This window comes from Corvus brachyrhynchos, unplaced genomic scaffold (genome assembly GCF_000691975.1).
Source record: "Corvus brachyrhynchos isolate BGI_N302 unplaced genomic scaffold, ASM69197v1 scaffold14, whole genome shotgun sequence".
Classification (NCBI taxonomy): domain Eukaryota; kingdom Metazoa; phylum Chordata; class Aves; order Passeriformes; family Corvidae; genus Corvus; species Corvus brachyrhynchos.
Window position 1 is genome coordinate 21,925,527 of NW_008239110.1, and position 21,054 is coordinate 21,946,580.

The 21,054-nt window shown below is 35.8% G+C and overlaps 1 protein-coding gene across 1 annotated transcript in view; it reads left to right on the forward strand.

The window, feature by feature from the left end:
* SCAF8 (SR-related CTD associated factor 8) overlaps nucleotides 1-18,786 on the forward strand; it is a 39,900-nt gene extending 21,114 nt beyond the window's left edge. The window contains 8 exon segments of the mRNA XM_008637887.2: nucleotides 1,439-1,539; nucleotides 3,164-3,277; nucleotides 3,920-4,076; nucleotides 5,263-5,393; nucleotides 6,385-6,529; nucleotides 7,052-7,132; nucleotides 7,726-7,947; nucleotides 8,593-18,786. Of these exon segments, the coding sequence (XP_008636109.1) occupies nucleotides 1,439-1,539; nucleotides 3,164-3,277; nucleotides 3,920-4,076; nucleotides 5,263-5,393; nucleotides 6,385-6,529; nucleotides 7,052-7,132; nucleotides 7,726-7,947; nucleotides 8,593-10,301 (2,660 nt within the window). The 3' untranslated portion in view covers nucleotides 10,302-18,786.
* Nucleotides 18,787-21,054: the final 2,268 nt, after the last annotated feature.

Here is a 21,054-nt window from a genome sequence, read left to right on the forward strand (position 1 = left end):
AAAGAGTGTTCTGTTCTCTTCACATTAATATTTTACATAATTCCAAGGTGACTTTAAACTGGGGACTGTACTACGGTTTAGATGCTTCTTTTTTTCCTTCTTCTCTGGTTTTTCACATGAAAAGAGGCAAATCGGTTTTATGGTGTAGATTTCTCCCAGTAATCCACAAGACAGGGAGCTATAATCAGAATAGTTGGGAGCTGAGAGACAGAGATGTTACCTAACGTAACCTAATGAACAGCAGCAGTATTTGAGGTCCTGTGAAGTGTAAAGGAGATATTAAGAAGGCTGAGTGAAGTGTGGAAGCTTAGAGGGGAGGTAAATGATTAAATAAATAAGTAATTCACCTGACAAGTGTTCTACTTAATGGTATTTGTTCAGTGACAGCCACTATTATTACTTGCTGAGATCTGAAGAATTTTTTCGTAGAGCTTAACACCATGAGATACAAAAGGGATATCTACAAGCATGTAAGGAACACGTTTTGTCCAAAAGAAATCTTACGACTGGTCATTCTCAGCACTGCAGGGTACTGATTTCAAATGAAAATGTCAATTGACAGAGGAGTGCACATCTCTGGTTTCCAGTTTGGTGCAGCAGGATTGGTACAGGAAAGAGATTTGATGTATCAAGATGATGATGAAGAAAGAATGCTTCCTTGGTTAAGTATAGGGCAGGCCAAGAAATCAAAGTTGCACACATAGATTGGGCAATGTTTGGGAGACAGAGGGATTGGAACCATGTACATATGGGAGAAGGAAGTCTTAGCTCATGTCAGTGAGTGTATTTGGCGAGGACAATGGGTGGACATTTGGAAGGCAGTTGCAGGGATCTGGGCTTGTGGTGGAATTGACAAGAATCAGAAGTATCATGGATGTCTTCAGCCTGATGGGCCACAGATAAGTTTATCTTTCTGGGTTGTTCCTCATGGTAAATTAATAGTATTGTTGCTGTTTCTTTCAGGTGAAAATGCAGTGTATAGTACTGCAGTATTAAGTTCCATCTGTAATACACTTTCAGCCAGTTAGAACTTAATCTTACTTTGTTAAAATTGACTTTAATCCTAAAGGCATGGGTTTTTTAATGGAAAGTAGAAGAGAAATGTTTTGGGTTTTTTTCCAGAATTAATTTATAATTCAGTTTACCTTAGCTGATAATCTACAGAATTCTATGGTTTTATTTCTATTGAAACAACTATTTTGTTTAAAAGAAAATGAAACAAGAATGAACACTTGTAGTGCATATGTTTGGTGTTGTTTAACTCTTTAACATTTTTCTTAATGTACTAAATCTCTCTACAGTAAGTAATAGATGTACTATTCTTAGGTTTTTATCAGTGATTTCTGTGTAATTTTAAAACTTTTTACATTCATGCTGTAGAGTATTTCATAAGCTAACATTCAGTATTTTGATTGATGTGAATGTGTCTCTTCTACAGTTTGCAGTACTACTCTTTGGGTAGGTCAAGTAGACAAGAAGGCTACACAGCAGGATTTAACGAACTTGTTTGAAGAATTTGGACAAATAGAGTCAATTAATGTAAGTAAGCATGTTGCTATGCTTTTTCAGGAATTATAGACTAGAAACTTAAGCATGCTTATGCCTCTGAATTCCTTGTAGCTGCTTAAATTTGTATTTAGGAGATTTTTTTATCACAGTTTAAAAACTGTGGTCATGGTATTTGCCACCTGGTTTTGATCTACTCTGTTTTGAAGCACTAAAGACAGTACACTTAATGGTAAAAAGCTCCTTCCTAAGCTCTAGCAATTTATGCAGTTTTTACACCAGGGTTTAACCAAAAGGTTATGGTGGTTCTGGTTTAGTGGTGTGTCATGGAGCAGGTATCACTTTTCTTTAGCCTAAGGACACCTGATGTGTATCCACATTGTTCTTGGTTACCTTCCAAACAGAGGATTCCTTAAGTAGAATCCTTTTCAATAAAACATTTAGAAGAAAAGAAATTATACTATGAACGAAAGTTTATTCTAAAATGTGACAGTTAAAAAGATGCTTATAATTGGGAGATACAGTTCTCATTATTTAGAGTAATTTAGAGTTAGGTGTTTAGAGAATTACCTCAGTTGCATATAATTCAGCTTCAAGATACAGGGGTTTTCTCCTAAAATGGCATATCTGCATGAGAGAAATCTGGGTTTTCCTCTTGCTTCAGCAGTTTTAAAATGCTTCTTGTGCAATTTCACTCATTTCAGATCATACTTTTACTGTTTTCTTGTCATGTTAATATATTCAAATATGTAGTTAATAAGGAATACTTTTTGTGGTTTTACAAAATCTTTTAAAAAGTTTCAGAAATTAAAAAAAACAATCCTGTAGACAGACATTTAAACCTAATTTTGTTCTGCAGGAGCTATCAATTAAGGAAAGTAATGTAAAGGCCATAAATGTCCCAATGCCTGTTATATTTCAAAGGCAAACCATATTGTAGATAGTTCATCCTACGCATTCCACAAAGCTGAAGTACCTAGAATAACAATGTATATCTTAATGCAGTTCTTATAAAATATGTTTACAATCTGTCATCTTATCTGTGTTTGTCACATTATTGTGTGCATTTAAACAGTGTAAAAGCACACCAAGATTTTTGACTAAAACTGGTATAAGCAATTGTCATACATAATATGTAAGCTTGCAAAAATTACATGCAATGTCATACAATAAATAAAACATGCTATACATACATACGTACAATAAAACATTAAAAAAATCACCTTCAGGAATGAGAACTCTACCATTCAAAAATGCAATATAATTTTGATCACTATTTTGCTCCTCTGTGAAAGGTTAGTGCTCAGCTCACAGCGAATTTGGAGCTTAAGAAGAGGTAGCAACCTCTGCTTTTCTGAAGTTGTCATAATGTGGCTCCCAGTTTTTGTCTGTTCCATGTTGTTTAAATCTTTCATGTCACTTATAACACACATTCTTCAGCTTGCTGCTGCTTCTTGAAAATGTTGTAACTGAAGTAGCCTGCCATTATCACTCTTAAGTTTTCTTGATGCCCAAACTTGTTAATATGGCCGATTAAGGTAACAATTGTTTACAGTGTAAGCCTTTCCTCCTGTAGTATTAGTATTCAGTTAGTGTAGTTACATAATCTGAAGTACTGATTTTCCTACTTTTTAAGACCACTGCTGTTTTTCCATAGATGATCCCCCCAAGAGGATGTGCTTATGTCTGTATGGTACATAGACAAGATGCATATCGTGCTCTTCAGAAACTTAGCTCTGGGTCTTATAAAATTGGATCTAAAATTATTAAGGTAAGGTGATTTTAATCTAAGGATGCTGTCCATTTGGAATACAGTACAATTTTACTATGGTGGTTTGTCTTTCAGTAGGTGTTCATTCACATGTACAATGTGGAGAAGAAGAGTGAAGCAGTAAGGTGTAAATTGCTTTCTCTCTGTGTAAAATGCAGCTTTTAACAGTCAGTATGAAAGATAGAAAAATGACATTGACTTGATATTTAGGAAACACTTGGACAATCACTTATGTACGTACAGCCTAAGTCCTGTAACTGACCATGTGGGTCACTTAATATTAAATTTTATAGTATTCTCAGAGTTAAGTATTTTATTAAATGTTATGGGGTTTTTTCCTGCCTTCTTGGTGCTTTAGGGGTAAGTCCTTGAAGTACTGTATTTTTAATTTCCCCATATATATGTTAGAATTAATGTAGAACAAATCTAAGCTTTCTGATGTAATTAATCTTACACATACCTGTTGCAGAGGCTAAGTAAACTTCCTGCAGGTTAATTTAAAATCCAAACATTGTTAAAACTTTAATAAATAAACACTGAGGATTGATGTGCAGTGACAGACACTTGAAGGAAATAATCTGAAATATTCTATTCCCAGGTTATATCATTTAACCAGATTATCTGATTGGGTTTTATTTTCAGATTGCTTGGGCTTTGAATAAAGGTGTGAAAACAGAATACAAGCAATTCTGGGATGTGGATCTGGGAGTTTCCTATATTCCATGGGAGAAAGTGAAATTGGATGATTTGGAGGGCTTTGCTGAAGGTGGCATGATTGACCAGGAAACAGTAAATACAGGTACAGGCATTAACAATTCTGATAGTTAGACAATGTGTTTGTTTTGGTAATTGCAAATTCTTAGAAAATTTATTATTTAGGAAATACATACTCTTTTTTTCATTTACATAAATTTTTCTAGCTCTTTGTTTATAATATAAATGGCACTGTAATAATGAAATCTAGACTGTATTTTTAGATTAGTAACTTGTTGATTGTCTTGACAATGAGGAAATGGTGACAGAGGGTAATTAGTTTAGGCCAGTTAATAAAGGTTGGCATATTTTAAGAGTTATGAACTTTTTGTGCACTGGTATGTGAAATATTAATTTGTGTAGAAATTGTTATCTGCTTGTGATTAGGAAAGTGTTATATTCAGGTATAAGACTTGAGTTGAAATTAGAACTTGTCCAGATAGGCACACCTTAGCAAAACCTTATGGTATTTTTTCCATAAAGTCAGAGTGACAGAAAAACAAGTACTGGTTGTTTTGTGTACTAAAACAATCAGACCTATTTCTGAAATCCAATTGAACAGCTTGTTAGGTTTATGAAAGATTTACTTGTACTGTATTTCCTTGAAACAGATCTAACACCAAATGACTGGACTATACCGAAAGAAACAGTAGATTAAGACTTTTACAGTAGTGACAGTGTTCTTCAGGTCAAAATACAGTCTTGATATAAGAGAAAATGAGTATAAATGACAGAAATTAAAACGTAGCATTACTGAAATACAGGCACTATGTTACAGTTAAAGTACAAAACTTTTTGAAGAGAGGGCAGATGGAAGAAATGGAGATTGTGGTGAGGTTTATTTACATGAGGATTCTTTCTCATTGTACAGTTGCCAGGTGATAACACATATTGGCTACAGCAGTTTTTAGAAAACAGGAGCGTACTCTATATTGCAAATTGTTAACAGAATGACTGGTGAAAAAATTTGGCATGTTTTGAAAAAACAGTTTGTATACAGGCATAATTAAACAGCATTGCAGGTAGATAAAGATATTTTATGTTCTTTAAAATATGTAATAATAAATAATTGCACTCTGCTCTTTTCATAATAAGTTTGAGGGCTATTTGTAATAAATCTATGTAGATACTAGATTCAAATTTATTGTTTAAGAAGGAAGAGGGTTTTTTAATATTTAAATAAAAATAACACATTAATTATCTTTCTATAATGAAATACATCATTTTTAAAGAGTGGGAAACAGCCAGAAGCTCAGAAGCTGCTAAAGAAAATACTCAAACGACGCAGAGTGCTGCAGTTGATAAGAGTACCGTTATTACAACACAGACAGAAGCTTACACACAACCAGTCACTATGCTGCAGGTTGGTATTGTCTGAGTTTGCAAAAGCCCCACAGAACCAGTGGGCAGACTTTTTATTCAATACAGGTAAACTTTATTGCTGAGTTTAAGGGATAAAATATTTTTTATTTAAGTCCTGCATCCATCAGTGTTCATCTCTGAAATATTTTGAATAGAATCGTTTGCCATCGTTGATCATAATGTTTAATTTCATGCAGTTGCTTAATACAAAAGTTTTTGTATTTATATTATTAGTGTTTTATCTTTCCAAACGTGTATAGACATTTCCAGTTCTTGAACTGACATAAAATTGTATGAATGTTAATATAATTGCATTTACTTGGATTGAATTTTGAGCTTTTTCCTCCTCACGAATACTGTCTTCAGTCTTATTTCAACTGTCTCCTAATGTACACTGTGATCAGTATATATTTAAATATACATGTATATAGTGCATTTATACTGCTTCTAATTACATCATTGTAAATATGATGCACTGTAACAAAATGCATAGCTCAAACAGAAGTTTGAGAAATATTAAGTAATTTTCAGGATTTCATCATGATTATTAGCCTTGTAATTACACACACTAAACTTAATATTTCAGTACTGTTCTTTAATACGTAAGTTTTTCTAGTGAAACTAGAATCACTGTTTTCAAAGTGCTCTCAAATTGCTACGCCGTCTACATTTTTCTTCCTTTTCTCTCTTTGCATTTCTGCATTCACCCCTCTGCGATAGGTAAATTTTTACTCTTGAAGAGATAAAGTGTTAAACTGTCTTTTTGGCTATCTGAGAATAAAGATAACATAGGATTCTTCCAGTGTCCTTGTTTGCCTGTGGTGTACCATTTCAGAATGCAATCTAATTCTTCAGAGTGTTTGAAATATATACAAAGCCTTTTGGTACATTTAGTGCTTAATGAGAATTGCAGTTAAATCAGTTTATCCTTTTTAATGTCCTTGAATACTGTTAAGTATTGAAGCTGCTTGTTCTTTTTTCCATGAAAAAAGATTCCAGTAGCTCCAGCTGTGCCTGCTGTTAGCTTGGTTCCACCTGCATTTCCTGTCACAATGTCTGTCCCTCCTCCTGGTTATAGCCCAATTCCTCCTCCACCCTTCCTGAGAGCAAGTTTCAACCCTTCACAGCCACCTCCAGGTAAGTCAGTAAAAACGAAATGCAGTGTGTAATGAGCATAGGTAGTTCATATACATCTGTGTACATCTGAGTTTTCTGTCAGCTACTGGTTACTGTCTGAGCAAGTTGACCTTTGAGTCTTAAATTTCAAACTAGATTAAAATTACTTATCTCAAACTTGGTGTAATTTTTACCAATGTAAATAGGAATACAATGAGAATAGAAATCACAGCTTTTTACCTTTGCTAAAAATTGAACTTTAAAAATGTTTAAAATCAATCTCCTTGCTTTTGAAAAGTTTGAAACTTTTGCTTTTCTTCTTTGGATACTATTGGCAGAAATCACTTAAGGATGCGCCTGCAATCATCTCTAATGAAGATGAGGTTGTTTTTGAACACAACAACCACTGTTGCCTCTTCCTATTAATTTGTTGTTTGCTAGTATTCAGTGGTGCAGCTTTTTGGGATAAATAATGCAGGCAGTCTTTTACTGCAAAAGTTTGTTTGCTCTTCATGTAATTATTTGTCATTTTTTTCTGTACAGGTTATATGCCTCCCCCAGTTCCACCTGTTGTCCCGCCACCTGTTGTCCCACCACCTGTTGTCCCACCAGTTGTTCCAACATGTAAGTTTGATTCCTCTAACAATTGTTTGTGTGTGATGAAAAGTTTAATTTGTTTGTATACTCCTTGTTACTTAATCAAAAGCAAGTTAATCCTGTGTAATGGAAAACAGAAATACAGAAGTTGTTGCTCAGCTGGTTTAAGCAGGCATTGAGAAAAAGACTTACAGAGCTTCTAGAGTGAAAAATTATACCTAACATGGAGTTACTGAAAAAGGTTAGGACAAATTGTTAATTATTTGTATGCATACTTCAATATTTGGACCTCTTTAACACATGTAGCTGTTACTGGAGTTATTTGGTCTTAGTCACTGATAATATGTAATAATTTATTTTAGTTTAGCATTCTAACTGTATTCATTTAACATTTAAAGATATGTTAGATTGCTTAGGTTTGCCTGCAGCTCATGATCTCTAGAAAAAAAACCCCTAAATATTACATTGCTGATTGAGGATAAGAAATCTATTTTCCAAAAATGTACCAGTTAGGGTAATTAATTTCACTTCTTTTGATTTACCTGCCTGACTTCTACCAAACTAAATTTGAAGGCTTCAGTATATGATTACTGTGATACACTTCTGTTATTTCTTTACAGCTTTGGTACAGCCTCCATTACCAATTGCACAAGAGACAATGAAGGATGTTCCTTTTACTAGCCTTGTTCTACCAGTTGGCACAGTTACTAGCAATCTAGCTACTCCAACATTATCTGCTGGAAGTGTTTTTAATCCCCTGCCAATCAACAAACCAGAATCAGATGACAAAGGATCACATCTTACAGACCTTCAGATTTCTTCTAGTGAAAACAATAGATCTGGTAAGAAATGTCCTTATTGTCTGATGTGATCGTGTATAGGAAGCATCACACCCTGAGAGATTTTTGCAAATCGTAGTCCATTGCACTAGTAACAACAGAATAGGAAGTTTTGGCCTGCGTAGGGTATCATTCTGTATTTAATTTGGGGAAGTGATGAGAACTATCTTTGTCATCATCTGATCATTGACTTCTAGCAGCTTATGCTCAAATGTGTTTTTCTCACAGTCTCAAGAAGTAAAGCTGAGTCTGGGAACCCATTAGAAAACTTCTTAAAAGTGCATTTTTATTACACGAGTAGCAATGGAAAGAAGCAGGAGAGAGTAGGATTGTGTAACGTCTATAGAATTTGATCAAAGATTTTAATAGTTTCGTGGCATAAATTGGGTGATGGCAATGGGGTTTGTCACTTTTAAGCTGCTGTACAGTCTTTACTATGTAGAGACATTCATTTCTGTGGCATAATGTCTACGTATCATCGATGTGTTTGAAGTAATACATATTCATTATAGAAACTAGAACAGACCTTGTCAGCAGTATCCTCACTGCATGCATTACCTGAACATGGATTAAACTGCATTTTGTTTTGAATGCTGTGTGTTACACTGGTATTTTCTGTTAACTGTTCTTCTTGTTGCTGCATTTTAGTGCAAAGTGATGTCTCAAGTAGCTCTGGACTTGTTGGAGGAGTGCAGCCACCCAGTGTCTCAAGCAATTCTGGGCTTTCTGGAGAAGGGCCACCACCCACTGTCTCAAGTAGCTCTGGACTTGCAGGGGGAGTACAGCCACCCAGTGTTTCAAGCAACTCTGGTCTTGGAGGAGGAGTGCAACCACCAACTGTTTCCAGCAATTCTGGTCTTGCAGGAGGAATGCAGCTACCTGCTGTTTCCAGTAGCTCTTCTCTTGCTGGCGGGATTCAGCCAACTAATGCCTCAAGTAGCTCTGGACTTGTGGCTGGAGTGCCACCACCAAATGTCTCAAGTAGCTCAGGGCTTCTGGCTGGAGTGCATCCACCCAGTGTCTCAAGCAGCCCTGGCCTTCTGACAGGAATGCAGCCACCCAGTGTGTCCAGCAGCTCAGGAGTTCTGGCAGGAGTTCAGCCACCAAATGTTTCAAGCAACTCTGGGCTTCTCATAATGCCACCACCCAATGTTTCAACTAGTTCTGGACTTATGGGAGTGCCACCACCAAATATTTCAAGTAATTCTGGACTTCTGGCAATGCAGCATCCAGCTGCAGTTCCAAACATGCCTCATTTAAATATCAGTAATCAAAGAATGCCAGGAATGCATCTTATAGATATCCGTCCAGGCCTAATGCCCCATTCGCCTGGACCAAGGTTTCCATTAATGCAGCCAGGACTGCCACCACAGCGTAGTATTCCTCCTCCCGCAATCCTTGATCCATCTCTTCACCCACCACCACCTCGAGGTCCTTTTCCTCCAGGAGATATTTTTAATCAAACAGAAAGACCTTTTGGAACACCAGGAAGACAAAATATCGATAACATTTCTTCTAATCCAGAGAAAAGACTACTACCACTTGGAGGTGATAACATTCAACAGGAGGGAGACAGAGATTATCGCTTTCCTCCAGTGGAAAACCGAGATAATCTTAACAGACCATCTCCGGTGGATGTCAGAGATTCTGTTGGACGACCACCAGTTGATCCAAGAGAGGGTATAGGAAGGCCTCCAGTAGACGGAAGAGAGCACTTTGCAAGACCACATATAGACATGAGAGAAAATTTTGGAAGACCAGGTATAGATAACCTTGGCCGAAGAGAGCATTTTGGTTTCAATTCAGACAAGCACTGGGGACAGAGAGGAGATTATGATGAAAGAGAGCACCATGCCTTCCCTATTTATGGTGGCCCTAAAGGCTTCCATGAAGACAGAGAGAGGTTTCGGCATGTGAACTATAGGTTTGATAGTAGAAGTGGTCCCAGTTGGAATAGAGGATTTGAACAAGATGCTCACAGAGATTTTGATGACCGCAGAAGACCCTGGGAAAGACAGAGGGATAGGGATGACAGAGATTTTAATTTTTGCAGAGAAATTAATGGGAACAGGTTTGGAAGAGACAGAATGTCAAACAACTGGATCCCGCCTCCACATCCACGGGTGTTTGAGTATTTTGATGGGGCCACTTCTCAACGCAAAGCTGATGATATGCCTCAGGTAAATGGTGAAAATACAGAGACAGAAAGTCAGCCACCAACTGCACAGGTGCAGGATGATCCAGAACTTTATGAAAAACTGTCATCTTCCGTCGAGATAAACAAAGAGAAGAGTGACACAGAAGCTGATATAGAGAGTGAACCAGTGGTAGAAAGCACAGAAACTGAGGGGACATAATCATCACTCAGTAGGTAAAAGATACCTTTTGTAAAGTTGTCATCTCTCTGTAATAGATAAATGGCTGACTGGACCGTAGCAGTTCTCTTTTGTCTGCCAGAATTAAGTTAATCTGATGTTCATGTTCATCTTTCACTTAAATAACTGTACAACTGACTTGTATAGAACACTGTTCTTAATTTGAACATGGTAGGTAAACGTTTTTTTTTGCTTTTGGTTTTTTTTGGTTTTTTTTTCCTTTTTTAAAATTTTATTTTATTTCTTTGGTAAAGCATAAACTTGCCCCCAGTTGCTTTTAATTTCACAATGATAAATTAACAGCTTGTCAAACAAAGACTTCCTATGGAAGAAAATGGAATTTTTAGATACTACCCTTAGTTTGGCTATCGAAATTGTTATACTTGAAAACAGGTGCTGGTGTATCTTGTCCGTGTTTTTAGGCTGCTGCAGAATTTTAAAGTATAGATAAAGCTGTGATATTTTATGTTCCTACAATTTGGCAGAAAAAAAAATGGCCCATGTTACTTAAGGAGCATAACACAGAGATTAAAAGTGGTTTTGTAAAATCTACACTATAGTCTCTGTTTTCTCTAAAGTAAGTGTTTGTGATTTGTTCCTCGTACTGCAGTGGGTTTAAAAAATGAAAAAGTACATTTTAATGTTGGGTGCATTTTGTTTTTAGATGCCAATAAAGCATATTTGTTTGATAACAGTGTTTTAGGTATTGTATTTTTTTAAAAAACCTGCAAGCTCTAAAAACTTGGAATCAGCTATGATATGTGCTTAGCCAGTTGTTGCAAAAGGTTTATATTACTTTTGTAAAACCAGTGCAACAGTTACATGTGCAAGAAGCATACGGTTTTTACATCAAAGATCATGCAGTCCTATTAGTTTATGTAAATAACATGTATGTAAATATCTGTGTAAACTGTTTGTAGATACCACTTTTTTCTGTGCGTGCCTGTGTATGTGCAAGCACTCACAGAATGTTGTAGGCAATTCAATAAAATTGAAATGAAACTAGGTTGTGAAAATTTGCTTTTCACCTTCTTTAGGTAGTAAGATAAAACTTACTTCACTGCAGTACTGTCAAGTTTGTATTTATCTGCTCATGCTCATTGTTACAATGTTCTTACTACTTCTAGAAGGTGGAACATATATACTGTAAGAATATGCAGTAGGATTCTAGCTTACTTTTTAAAATGCAGATATGCATGAAGCCAAAACTTAAGCGAATATTTGCATTTTCTTATTTTGTAATATATTTGGTGTTCTGGATAGATAGTGTTAGTGTTTGAGTACTTTGTGGTTAATTGATTTTAATGACTCAAAGTTCAGAAATGTTGCATGAAAAGTAAAAAGCTGTTGTTGGTCTAAAAGCCCTACATGTTTTTAACAGAATAAGAGTTGGGGGGTTGTGCTTTGATGGAATAACATTGAAGTTGAGCCTCTTTTTAAATTGTTGAGATGAATTGGCTGCTTAGGTAAATTAGTAGTGCTATTCTCTCCTGTTTCACCTACTTTGCTGCTTGTGTATCCTTTCAATTGGTGAAATATTAAGCTGTAGGATGATGTCAGATTTTCAGTTTGTTCCATTCAAGTGCATTTCACCAACTTCTTTCAAAATAAGTTTTGTTAAAATTCTGTGTCTGAAAGCATCCTTTCACTTAGTTTTAAGAAAGTTGTTTTTCTCTTGCATAATAAGTAATAAGGGTAGATTCTGTTACATGAATGCCCCTTTGGTAAAAGAAATACTTTTAGCTCAGATTAGAATTTTGATCTTTAACATTAAAGCATTAACATGCAAGTTTTATTTCCCCTTCTGCTTCCCTCAAAGGGGTGAAAGTATGAAAACATCACATGAGTGTAAAGCATTAGCATGCCTTTGAACCTAGAAGCAAGTTACACGTGTGTGTTGTCCTCTTCCTCTGGAAGGTGGGGTATTTTTTCATGCTGTGTCATGGTTCAATTTTTCAGTTCCAGGGACTTTTATTCTGAGTAGTAAACAGCTTAATGAAGGTAGCCCTTGGAAAGAGCAGACTTGAATGAATTACTATCTATTGTGCAAGTAGTAGTCATTAGGTATGCATTAAATAACTACTGCTTTGTAATGGACCTTGCTGATGTGTTTATTACCAGAACGTGTCTTGGGAGTTGAGATGAACAATGTTTAAGGTAAATGTATTGTCATGGGCAGTCTCTGGCTCGAAGAACTTGACCGATGCTGCTGCATCACCTACTTGTAGTGTTCTGGTCAGGCAGATTTGATTGTGTGAGAGTCCAAAAGCACAAAATAGCTCTAAGGATATTTTATGAACTTAAGGGGTTTTATTTCATTTTAATATGTTCAGTTTGAAAGGGCTTCAGTCATAGACCACAGAAATAAATACTTAAACACATATTGGCAGTAGCTTTACTTTTTAAGCACTTTGTTTAAAGCCTCCTGGAAACTAGAAGTTAATTTGTTGTTCTTCTAAACTGGGACTGGCAGTGTGCCAAGTTGCTCATAGTATGAAGATTTAGGTAAATTACCAGGTGAGAGTTGCTTAAACAATTTGGTTGGTAGTGTTATAGAACAATGTATTTAATGAATCTATGATCTTTGTTAATATCTTTCAAACATGAATAAATTGGCTACTGTACATATGTGTTACACCATCAATTTCTAAACACTGTCTTTTTGTAGAATAAAAGTTTGTTGTACAGTCTTCAGTTGCATCATGTTTACAGCTAGAACTATTCTATGTCTTATTTAATTAATGTAGCATGCAGACATGTATTACCAAAAATAGCCATATTTAGAAATTTGAAGGGACTTTATATTAGCAAAACAGTCTGGTTTCTTTTTCTTGCCAGTAGGAAATTTTAAATGTTTCAGAGCTGGAGTGAAGACTTTCCTTTTTTATTGTAGATTATGCCATCATAACCCAATGTGTGCACTCAAAAGAACTGTCCTGACACCCAGACCAATTCTTTGATGTGATTCATGGAAGTGACTTTTAATTTCTGCTTTTGCAAAGGAGAGAGTGAAATTGGGACAGAAAGAAGATGGGGCACAGGCATTGGGGTAGCAGTTGTGGCTTATGGCTGTTTAAAGCTTGCTGTAGTGATGAAAGGTGGTGGGTTCTAGCAACTGAAGAAGCTGATGTATGATTCACATAAGTAACAGATATATTGAAAAATATTTCAGGTAGCTTTGCAAGCAACACAACGTATTTAGGCACATACATTTATTTGAAAACTTTATGCATCAGTAAGTTGTTAGATGTATTTACCTTTTTAAACAGGCTGTGGTTCTTTCACTAGTGCACTTGAGTAGAACTCTCCATCCATAAAGAGGAAATGTAGCCTTCGTTTGCTATAAGGACATGATTTCTTTGCTGAAGCTTTTTTCTGTGAAATACTGGTACGCTTTCTTTTTATATGCGGTACTTCCTTTCATTACAGACTCGGGAATATATTCTGTTAGATTCCTTTGCTTCCGTAGAGCTCTGTACCATACTTAGACCCACTTCAGTGATTTAAATGACTTTTTGAAATTAGGGAACTTTTAGCCTGAGTAAGTCAAGATGGGAGTACTGTAATCAAGCCTGTAGTGTGGCATGCACAGGCATTACTTAAGCACAGTTGGAAAATTATAAAATGAACTTATGTGTAGAAGGTATTTATAAGATAAGCCAGTTGATTGCAGAAGTCTCTGAATATACAGTTGGAGTAGTTTTGACCATGTGCAAGGGTATTTTCTGCTGGTCAAACTGAAAGTACTCTTGACTTTTTCCCCTACCTCACTGGGTAATTTGCTTTTAAACTGATAGAAATGGATCCTAAATTTCATTCTCTGTCTCTTCAGTAATGTCTTTAAAAATAATATAAGGGTGACGTTTTTGTTGCTTGATAATGAGAGCTGAACAGTCAGAATCATCAGGTGGTTTGGGTTGAAAGGGACCTTAAAGATCAGTTCCAACGCCCATGCCAGCACGTTCCACTAGACCAAGTTGTTCAAAACCACATCCAGCCTGGCCTTGAATACTTCCAGGATTGGGGCATCCATAACTTCTCCGGGCAACCTGGTCCAGTGCCTCACCACCCTCACAGTAAAGAATTTCTATCTAATCTAAGTCTGCTGCACATCAGTTTAAAGCCATTGCCCCTTCTTCTATCACTACATGCTCTTGTAAAAAGTCATACTCCAGCTTTATAATTTTGAAGCCTATTAAGAATATCAGGAGTCATCAAGAGTAACTGGGACAAATTTTTGTTACTAATTCATGTTATTAAAGAATCTTTCTTGCCCTTTTTTGTTGTTGTTGTTTCAGGTTATTAAAGGATCTTTCTTTCCCTGTTGTGATGTATACTGCTGATTCTTTTGAATTTTGCAGTAACCACATTTTCCTTTCAAGTTTTGAGCTTCCACAAGTAGGCATGCAGTGTGAAGCCATTTACTGGTATAGATGAGAGATTGTTTTAAAAGGCATAAAGGCAGAAAGTTTTTTGATTTGAAGCTGCTTATTTGAACAAGAATGGCAAAAGCATCTTTCCTTAATTGTTACTAGTCTTATGTTTTTCCTTGTAGGGTTGTCATAAAGATGATGTTCACTCCACTTATTTGGTACGAGTTCTTTGGGTGCACCATAAACATAATTCAATTAGTATACGTACATGATATTTCATAGTCAAGAAAAGTCAAGTAGACCTACTAAAAAGAAAATTCATGACATCTCTCTGAATAATAACTTCCATATAGGATCTGAAAAGTGATTCTTGTCAGTGATGAGAGTCTGTTAATAGGGTTTTCATTGAAGTTGGTAAGCTGTAAAATTGTATTTGCCATTATTCTTTTATTCCTATCTTGAACAAACTTGATGAAAAAGGGTTGTCTCATGGGATATCCTACTCTTGGTATCTTTTAGATGCTCTGCTACCAAAGATTAGAGAGGAGGCAGTTCTAGCAGTCTAAGCACTCTTAAAAATCAAGAGGTTGTTAAGATATATTGTACAGTTGCAGATGAATGTGTTTTCTCTCTCAAAGAATTTAAGATGCACACTTCAGCACTTGCATAGTAACAGTGATAATAGTTGTGTCACTGGTTTACTAATCTTATTCTGTACTCTCTCATTTTTCTTATAGAGTTAAGTCATTAATGCTAATTTTAAATTTTCTTATCTAATGAAATCATACTAAAGCCCTTAGACGAGGGACTATTTTTGTGCTTTGCAAAAAACTAATATGGTCAGAGAGCATTTTAACTTGTAAATAGGCTAGTTGAAGATTTTTTTCCTCCCTGATTTAATGTTTTAATGCTGCAAAATTCCTCTTGAATGATTTTCTCTATGCACATCTGTGTCATAATGGATATGTGTTCCCATTAGCATGTGTCAAGGTTTCTGTTGAAATGCAGAAAGCAGATTCTTTAAGGCAGATGACTTGATGTGTTTCTCAAACACTTCACAGGTAACTTCACAGCCATATTGATTCATACACTAGAACATTGTAATTGTGTGCAAGCCAGTGCATGAAATCCTTACTAGGTGAATAGGTGAAGAGTGTTAAATGGATATAGAATTGTTAACTCAGATGTAGGGTTGGTAGGATTCACCTAAGCCATGGTTGCAGGGACTTTGGATCTGAATGTCACTTCCACACTAAATAGAGATTGTATTGTAAGTAATGTAGTTTTTCTTGGTAACACCAGGAATTAAGTAGAAATAATCTCACTGTATAAAGTCCTTTCTAAAAATCTATTCACCTTCATCTAGTCAAAGGAAGCTCTGTCACTGCCACTTCAGTTGATCAAGGGAAAAAATACTTTGTATTTGTGCTGTTTCTGAGGTGATCAAATCTCATTCAGCAATGCAGTGTAATGCAGTTTTTAAGTGTGCCTTGTTCTTCCTTTTGAAAAGGACCACCCATTTCAAACTTCAGACAAAAATATAGAGAAAATCAATAAATTTTTGTCTGTAGAATTTGAAATGTAATTTTGGGTTCTGTGATTTTCTTCCAGAAAATCTTTGTAATTTCAGTAGTGTAAATACATAAATACTAAGTGTACACTTAATTATAAAAATGTTTACTGAAGGTTGTAGTAGTTTGTCCTGTTCCTTTTCATTTCTTTTTCACATGCTTGTATTACATTATTTTGTCAGGCAGTTCTGTCACAGAATTTCACTTACAGGAAGTTAGAAATCTCTTTGAATTATGTCATTCTGTTACATCACTGAGATGTTTAAATCTAGGACACCCCTAAGACTTTATCTTGAATCTCACGTATTTTTTGTACAATATGACTATCAATGTAGGTAATTAACTGTTGAGGACCCTAGTGGTAAAGCTGTCTGTGATTAAAAGTAAAATACTGAAAACAAATTTAAATGATTGCTGATTGTTTTGGAACTTTGCTATTTATTAAAAGCAAAACAATGGCATCTCTCAAATTCCATGTTGATTTAGAAACACCATATTAAAACTATGAACTTGGAGGGTTGAATTTCTATGAATTGATAAAATGAGTGAGGCACCCATTATTTTTGTTAGAATGTAAAACTTTGAAGTGATTAGGATAAATGTTATTTCTACAAAATATTGAAGTGCAGTTCTTAAGTTTTGTGTGCATGCTGCCTGTAGTTTCTGTGTGTACACTTCATACATGCTTTGTTCCTGCAGTAATCATTTCATGATCAGGAGCACTGTGGAAAATGGGAAAGTGGCATGAAATAGCATATTCTAGCAGACACCAAAAATACTGTACAGACTGGATCTGTATGTAAACCAGTGGATAGATAATGTTTTTTTCAGCTGCAATAGCTTGTTAGCCTAATTTGAAATGAGGAAAAAATACAGTTAGAAAGCATGAATAACCCCTTCTCTTTTTTTAGATTCAATAGAACTTAATGCATGCATTCTGATTAAATATTTACTAATTAACAAGCAAGCAAGCATCCAAAGATTTTAAGTACTCCTGAGCATTTTTCTTAGTATTGCTCATACCTCAGTTAAAAATGAATACCCCCTCACCCTGTCCAAACAACAGAAATAAACCCCACAAAACTCAGGTAGGTGTAAATATTTGTAAGCTTACAAGGTTCTTGGAGGTACAACTTGACACAGATGTTAATATACCTGTTTGGGTTTCTTTAAGTAGTAAATACTTTAGAACCCAGCCAAAACCATGATGAAGAGCTGTCTCACTTGCAGGGAATGTGCTAAACTGAGGTGTTAGTGTAAAATCCAAAATTATTTTGTTCCTTGTTTGTTATCTCCCAGTCCAAATACTGCCCTTGTTTGGGGTTCCACTCTGAATGCTGATTAGAGGATGTTCTGATTAGTGCCTGTGTAACTTGTTCAATAAGTAGTGCATTCAATGTATTGCATCACTATAATACAGATGCTAGTGAGAAGCTGGGAGTGATGCTGTTTGGGGCAAAACCATTGCAGAAGCAAAAGGGGAGATTACCCAATCGTGTGAATCACCAATCTCAAACATCACTATTGAGGAATGTCTACTTAGTACAGAGATAATGACTGATTACTTTTAAGTATCTCGGTAGCTAAAAGGGTGGATGTCACAATAGTATCCCAGTTTGACAAGTGCTGGCTGCAGTATCACTTGCTTTCTGCTATCTGCAGAAAGTACCATTTTCTTGATTAAAGTTATTACATTCTTTCATGTTATTGCTAGAGAATTTAAAATAATGCTGCTTTAGTCTAAACCAGTATCACAGCCTCACTTGTTTGCCCATGGGACGTGACTGTTTCATTAGGTCCAGGATTTCAAACTCTTGTCTTGGATATCTCAGTTTCTTCTTTAGAAGAGCAGGTGATAGAAGATTATATGGTTCTATTTTCCTTGATTTTTCTACTGCTTTTAGCCCAAAGCCTTCTTGGGTATAACTTTTTTTCCTTTCAAATTCTCTTCCCTATGCAAGTATTTATGAGCAGGCAGCCCTTACAAAGATTTTACTGGTATTGTAAGAGTATGATGAAATAGATTGTATGAAATGTCTGAAAAAAATTGCAAGCACTATACTTGTCTAGTCGTGTGCTAGGTAATTCATAGAGTGAAAGAAAGCGAGCAAATTAAAGCTACTTAAATGCATTGGTCTTACCTTCTGGCTCTCCCAAAACAATTGTACTTTCTAAGTAGATCTTTTCACTGTAGCATGTAGAGCAGCCCTTTGATACATGGTCACTGTTCTTTGTTCAAAATCCATGATGTCCTCTAGCTTTCTTTTCTTCATCTGCATACTCCTTTTTTGAAAGCTTATATTTTATTTAAATAGCATTTTTTTTCTTCAAAGGATTTTAAAAAAATGAATGCACTAGGTTAATAAAGTTTTCTGATTTCATTTTAGAATGTGCTGCCTAACTCTCCTCAATAAATTTCCTTCTCCATGAAAAGTTCTTATATTTCTGTATTAACCAGAATAGAAGTATTGAATGACATGTAAAAAAAAAAAAGAGAGAGAAATAAAATTTTTTTCAAAATTACATATATTTGTCATGATAGTCTGGTTCTAGCATGTTCAAGAATGTAACTAAAATGGCATTTTTCACACATCCTGGCAGATTATCCTGTCTCTAATATGCAACTGGAAAAGTTGTGCACAAGCTAGGGCAGCCTCAGAAGCTCATGCAACTTGTACATAGTAGTGAATACCAAAGTCTTGATTTTTCCTTCTCCATTCTTAACCTTGTCACCAAATACTCTAATTTTTCTTATTCTGAGTGAAGAAATTTAACCAACCAACAAATTGTCTGAAAGCCATGAAGAATTTCACTTTTCCCAACTTGAAGAATTAATTTGTTCTAAGGATCTCTAAAGCAATTTTTAAAATATTTCTAGCATTTTTAGGAATAAAGTCTGCAAAGAACTGGAAAGGTTTTAATTCATGGTCTGTTTTACCATCTGATTGGTGTTTTTTAAAAAAACAGCTGTTTGAAAATTACGTTTTCTTAGTGGCCCTTCTCAAGAAATTTCATCATTGTTCTTTTGTCTCACTTTTTTTTTTTTTTTTCAAAACTGGGACCTATTAAGTGTCTTAGAATGCAGCTTTGAAATGGCACATCCTGTTTTACAGTAACAGTCTAGCGTTGACTTGAGCGACATAGCCCAAAACACGCAATACATTAAAATTTATTATTGTGGAACTATCAGTGTATGTTTATATAGCTATTTTACAGAAGCTTATGGAAAGCTTAGCTAGAGAATTTACAGGTTACACTATGAAGGGAAACACAGACTTCAGTATTCACTCTTCTTTTGCTGTACATATCACACTTAAGGTGTTCCCGCAGCTGACACGTACTTGTTTTGTCTTCCACCTTTGCTGTGTCAAAGGAGTCAGAGTTAGATATGGGGGTGTTCACATACAGATTTAAGTGCACATCATTTCTGAAAATCAGTTGAGTATTTAAAAATCTAAATATTAAGTTGGGGTTCTAAATTTAGCTTGCTCTGAAACATTTGGTTGGTTACACCAGGTTTTTTTTCCACTATTTGGTGTCTAATTTTTTTTAAAGTAAAGGAAAACAAAATGTTGTTGCATATTTAAGAAAGGTTCAGTCTTGTTCGTGGTTGATCTTGTTATGAGAGAATACCAGGTTCCCAGTCTTATACTATAGAAAATGATGTGCTGGTGAACTGTGACGGGCAAAACCTTAAGTACCCTGACACTTGGCTGGGAAAAACACTGACCACAACCTTTCATCTCAGGGTGGGAGGTAGCACAGGGAGTGCAAATACATCCAGGCAAACTGCTGTGTCTTGCCAGGTGCACAGGCAGGCACCTTGAGAGTGGGATAGTATTGAGCCGTATAGACACAAGGCTCATCCAGGGCTCAAGATTGTCTTTTCTACCTGAGCCACAATAGTGATATTACTACAGCAGGCTGCAAAATAGTCTTTTTATACTGAACTTTGTCACATGGTTAATATTTATAAGTAGGAGAAGTATTTAAAGTTGGTATGTTTTTCAGTATAGTTACTGCCAAATCAGATTTGTGAACCAGGTGCTCTACTTGGAGGGAATCCAGTTACAAGCAAGAAAGACGAAAGATGATAAAACCACTGTGGGTGCTTTTTTGGATTGTTCTGGAACAGAATTGTATCTGAAGATACTATAGGCAGGTGGTTCCTTCTTCAAGGTCTCACTTGCTGGGAAAAGGCCAAAAGTTAATCCTGAGCCTTTTCATGGTTCTGACTTTCCAAAATACTATCAGTAGGTTGATACCTCAAATTCACCTTGTATCTGCATTTGTTTTCCCATTCCTCATGTAGTCTTGACCATGCTAGGAAACAGCCAGCACAAACGTGCTACATCTCATTGTCATCACTGTTCCTAACAAGGATGTTCTTGGGTCTCCTGCGGTGCTCTTTTGAATCCTTCAGGTGTCACTGTTATCCATTTCTAAAGACATTGAAATAGGAAATTTAGTGTGTTTTTTTTAGGCACAAACCTCTACTGGAGTGATTAAATACTTCCCCAATTTTTATTTTCACCCTGATTTCTTTCCTTTGGCAAAAGCTCTTCACAGTGAGTGTTTCAAAGCTGGTTATTATATCATGGTTTCCAGTCTGAAAGTGAAGTTTTGATGGGTTTTGAAGGAACAGTTTCTATGTACTCTTACTATTCCTCTATACTTTTCCTGCCTACATAGAGCGGTGGTGTCTAGGCTGCCACTGCGGTCTACTTTGTCACCTTCTTAAGAAAGTCCAGTGTGTCCCCAAAACATACTGGCACTTTCTGCAAAGAGCAC